Raw genomic sequence first — 5,005 nt, 5'->3', positions numbered from 1 at the left:
TAACCTCCGCGACCTTTCGATTGCCATGTACGATGCGCTCCATTTTGCACGCTGTCGGTGACATCTGCCCGCGGTTGTGTATGGTTAATATTCCCCTAATTTGACATGATTGTTCTTGTCATATCACTTCAAGGGTCACGTCCCCTGAAATACGTTATCTCCCTCATACTGCCCACCTCGCACTTGTGATTCCGTGCATACCGTTGGCTACATCTCGTGGTAACAGTCGCATAAAACTCCGTACCTGCATCCATCAATGTACAATATTCTGTGTGTGTTGATCAATTCTGACAGCTGATTTAGCCTGCCCATTTGTAGTTGCCTTTTTGCCTGTCTTTGTTGGTTTATAAATCTTTCTTTCTCGGCAGTCACGTTTACTGTCCACACTCCCTCCAAATGCCTCTCTGCATATGACCAGACTGTAAGGTTTGCTCCAATCACACCGCAGGATGGACGCCTACTCTTTTAAACAAGTTCAGTGGGATCTTTGACATGCTCAAGGTTTGGCACTTTTTCATGGTCCCTTGGATAGTTTTTCTCATTGACATAAGAATCCTGTCTATAGCGACCACCACATAGACCAGATTTTATTGGTCCCCTGAGCAGTCTTCTTGGGTACATATGTGTAGTTGTAACTGTAATAACTTACTCACTGCACATTTCTGTAATCTGATGCCCTTGGCCTGGCCCAATCCTCCCCGTATAAGGTCCCCTAAATCCATTTCCAACCTGCATGTAATGGACAAGATTGCCTATTTTCTGATAGCTGGGGTATGGAACAGATGCTGCCAGGTCCATTTCACTCTCAGTCTCTGAACACAACTGATGATTATCTTCTTTGCACACGATTATCCCATCAATCCAACAGTACAGCTATCTGAAACATATGGGTCTACTCTTAGCTCTGAAGGGTTCCCAGAGAGACATGCTTTGGTTTGTAAAAAGAGGTTTGTCTGTAACATCTGCCTGCACAATACACAATTTGTGTAATACAGGGCCTCACTGAAAAGCAGTGTCATCACAGAGCAGGGAACCCTAATGATGATGGAAAATAAAATACAATAAATGAACATACATAGGCAACTGACATAAATAGGCAACTGTTTTATCATCTACATCATTTTTCACACAGCATTATCAGTTGTCCCTGAAGATCAGGATGCCTATAGTATACACGAAGGAAGACATTACCAGACATAAATTATGGTAATGAAGGAAATTTGACTGTCACAGTGACAGAAGATTATCATCCAAAAATATGAGGTCCCTTTTTTTCAAGTCATAACTTCTTTATACATCACTGAAACAAAACCATGTAAAAGTCAGATAAAACGCAGCACAAAGAAGGAAAAAAGGTCAATACACCAGTCAACATGCAGTTCCACATTGCACAGCAAGGTGGTGCCCAGGATCCATTTGAGACCAGGCCACATCTATTGATTTGTTTGCAATATAATGAAACCAATAAATCTCTCAGTGGTCAGCAGGTACTGCAGTTCCCCTACATACAGATAGGGGAATTTTGACCATGAATGAGAGATTGTCCCTGGCTACACAGTCCAAGTTGAACGTCCTTGCACAGTCTCAACAGCGATGTGAGAGTCCCAACTCTTGGATTTTTTTATCAAATGAACAAAAATGACATTGTCCTTTGAATCTTTTTACCTAGTACCTCTATATAAAACTTTAATAGGAATATGTACTTACTCAGCTGGAGCTTCATAGTAGAAAGGCTCCTGCATGGCGACAGTGCGAAGCTGCTGTAATGTGTCTGTGATAGTGGCACTAAACAACAGAGTCTGCCTCTTGGGTGAAACTGCTGCTAGAATCTCATTGAGGTCCTCACCATAGTTGTCCTGTAGAAGTCTGTCTGCCTCATCTATAACCTGTTAGTGTAACCATAATCAATAGGTCAACAGTTTAAAAATTTGTTCGTCAAAATTATCACCATCCAGGTGCCTCAAATATTAAAAAACATCAAAATTATTAATGTCCTTGACTATTTGAAACACAAATTGAACATTTACCAGAAACTTGATCTTTTTTAAACTGAAGGTGTCACAGCTGCGGAGGTGGTCTGCTATCCTCCCAGGTGTGGCAATCACAATGTGAGGTTTCTTGGACAGCTCCAAACCCTGGTCTATCATACCTATCAGGTAGAATAAGATATAAGGAATATAGGTAAGATTATTCAAAATTCAAAATTAATCACAGAGTTGATACACTTGAAAACACTTGCATTAACTTTTCGATGTACATTGTAATAAATGTGTATAGCTGTTACTGTTAAGCACATATGGAATGCCAAAAAATTAACTAATTTTCAAATATCATCTTTATTCGCAAGTGTAAGACAATATAGGAAGATAATGTATCTCTTTATAAAGTATTTCTTTATATTTGTCTAATGAATAATCCATCTTTTGTTCATGGATTCATCATTTAGCAGAAATCAGAGATTTCAAATCTCTGGGAAGTGCTGTATTTAGAGTTTTTCTGGATTAATTGGCACAAAGAGAATATGGTTACTGGTAGTGAGCTACTTTCAAGTGATCTAGGACACTGTCACAGATACCTTGAAGGCTGAGGGCATGCAATGTTGTGACAAGCCTAAGTGGGGGAGGAGTTGACGAAGGGTAGGGTGGGGTAGGGGGAAGATTTAAGAAAGGCTAGGAGTGGGGTAGGGGGAAGAGTTGAGCAAGTGTCACGAATGACACGGTGGCGTAGAGAAAACACGGAGACAGAGATAACGTGTCTTGTAGTCTGCCGAATCCCTAACGTTACCTTTCTAGAACCCCTTCCTTCGAACAGGTGTCGTTGCTACCTGTTCGAACACCTGCTCAACACCGCGTGCGCACGTGGTGATCACGTGCGCAAGGTGTGTTCGAACAGGCAGCGAACCCCCGCCCGAAGGAAGGGTTCCAACTATAGCTACTACAATGTAAGTGCTTAATGTATAAGGTAAAGTACAAGTGCTTAATGTATAACTGTCACTTCGTGACACAAGGCTACAAGTGGGGTAGGTAGAAGAGTTGAGGAAGGCTACAAGTGGGGTAGGGGGAAGAGTTAAGGAAGGCTATGCGTAGGTAGTGTGGGCATATACCCAATAACTACGGGGGTGGATTCACTTCTTCCCAGTCTGGGGGAGACCATTATGATTAATACTACCAACTTGACCTAAGGTCAATCTGCAGGTACAATATCCCTCCCTTCCCGCCACTCTAATGTATTCAAAAACCTGCACACACACATATATAGAAAAACACACCCAAAACAAAATACAGGCTCATCCATATGACTGGTACTTACCCATGCCCCCTGTGATGACAGCATCCCTCACCCCAAGGGGTTTCCCCAGCACTCGGAACTGGTCTGCAATCTGGAAGGCCAGCTCTCTGCAAAAGGATCAACATTTATCCTCATGGGTCATGGAGAAACTTACACTCTAAAGTGTCACACATGTTTTAAAGTAAACATGAGCACAGCACATAAAGGTAAAAGCTGGGCAGTAAAACCGATATCCGTGCTGATTTTGATGGAGGTGTTAGAAATAGAACATGCTGGGTTCGATCAGGACACAATTTAGCCCTTGGCTGCAATGAGAGTGTAGCCAGCCCATCCAAGGGGGCCTGTATACCCTTTTCCGTAGAGTGTATTTGCCATTTTAATTCTATGTAATGCATTGTAGCCTCTTGGAATTTATCGTGAAGCGTAATGGAGAGCTCTCACAATTTAGCATAGAGCATTGTCGGGACCCCACCACCCCATGCAGGCCCTCACCCAATAACAGTAGACTACTACTACTAGTATGTAAACCTGCCAAAATCTTGTATCTATCTGACTAACCTTGTGGGAGTGAGAACTAGACAATAGATCCCATAGGGGTCCTCGCTCAGCTTCTGCAGGATGGGCAGTGCGAAGGCAGCTGTCTTCCCACTGCCTGTCTTGGCACATCCTATACAGTCACGACCTGAAATATTACATTAAAGGAATGGTGCTGTATCCTTGGGCAGTAGAGATACACTTCCTACAACATTCTCAACTTAACATGATCTACTGAATGATGATGATGACAAGGATGATGATTTATACTGGAGCTTGTATCATCATCATCAAAAACTTATCGAAGTCTGTGCATTCTGTTGTTCACTATCTGAAGACTATTTTTGCCTTTTCCAGTCTATCTAAATGGATCAAATATAATGAATTTATATACGCATGAGTATACGCTATTGAGGTTGTCGGACAATTATCACCAGTATTAAACCAATATCACTTCCTTGGACTCATGAACTCCGTCTGCTGCGAGGAGCCGTCTGACGTCTGCTATAAAAACGTGCTATAAAATGATCCCCATCACAAAAGTATGTGATCACGTACCTTTGAGAATCGGTGGTATACAGTTCTCTTGTACAAAGGTAGGACTTTTGATACCCAAGCTATCGCACTGTTTTATTAGCCATTCGTCGATCCCAAGTTGAGAAAATTTCTTCTTTCGGGAAGGTTTTGTCGTCTCGCCTGACCCACTGGCGGCAGCCATTTTTCCTGCTTGGAATGATCTACTAAGCTATCTAAAATAAGGGGATGGGTGTAACTTCAAAAATATTCCTGACAATACGTTTAACCAATGTTAAATTTAGTAACAACATACGTTTTGTATAATATAACGTAGTGACAAAATTTTCAATTTTGATAGAATCGTCACTAGTGCTATATTATCTTAATTGATGCAGTACTTGTACCCTAAATATGAATAGTATCTTCCATTGTATCATTGGACTGCTCCATTATCATTAGCTTTAGGTGTATGTAAAATTTTTTTATCTTTTCTCTGAACAATAAAAAGTATTCTAAGTATATAAAATAATCTATTTGTTGCTAGTTTATTTTTGTATTTTGTCGTTGTTACTAATTTTTGTCACATTTTCCAATTGTTTAAAATCAACCCCGGGAATTTAATGGATGGAACCACCGGCAAAGGCCCAATCTCGCGAGATTTCCTAAC

At 41.1% G+C, this 5,005-nt stretch overlaps 1 protein-coding gene across 1 annotated transcript in view; it reads right to left on the bottom strand.

Annotated features, from left to right (window-relative positions):
- LOC109471780 (probable ATP-dependent RNA helicase DDX49) overlaps nucleotides 1–4,578 on the bottom strand; it is a 10,229-nt gene extending 5,651 nt beyond the window's left edge. Inside the window, exons 1-5 of the mRNA XM_019771137.1 lie at nucleotides 4,381–4,578; nucleotides 3,847–3,970; nucleotides 3,310–3,395; nucleotides 2,028–2,149; nucleotides 1,708–1,886 (exon numbers count right to left, since the gene is read on the bottom strand). Of these exons, the coding sequence (XP_019626696.1) occupies nucleotides 1,708–1,886; nucleotides 2,028–2,149; nucleotides 3,310–3,395; nucleotides 3,847–3,970; nucleotides 4,381–4,540 (671 nt within the window). The 5' untranslated portion in view covers nucleotides 4,541–4,578. The remainder of the gene's footprint in view (nucleotides 1–1,707; nucleotides 1,887–2,027; nucleotides 2,150–3,309; nucleotides 3,396–3,846; nucleotides 3,971–4,380) is intronic.
- Nucleotides 4,579–5,005: the final 427 nt, after the last annotated feature.

This window comes from Branchiostoma belcheri, unplaced genomic scaffold (genome assembly GCF_001625305.1).
Source record: "Branchiostoma belcheri isolate BF01 breed outbred unplaced genomic scaffold, Haploidv18h27 scaffold26, whole genome shotgun sequence".
NCBI lineage: Eukaryota > Metazoa > Chordata > Leptocardii > Amphioxiformes > Branchiostomatidae > Branchiostoma > Branchiostoma belcheri.
Note: the sequence above shows the minus strand (reverse complement) of the source record. Positions and strands in the feature narration are given on the sequence as shown.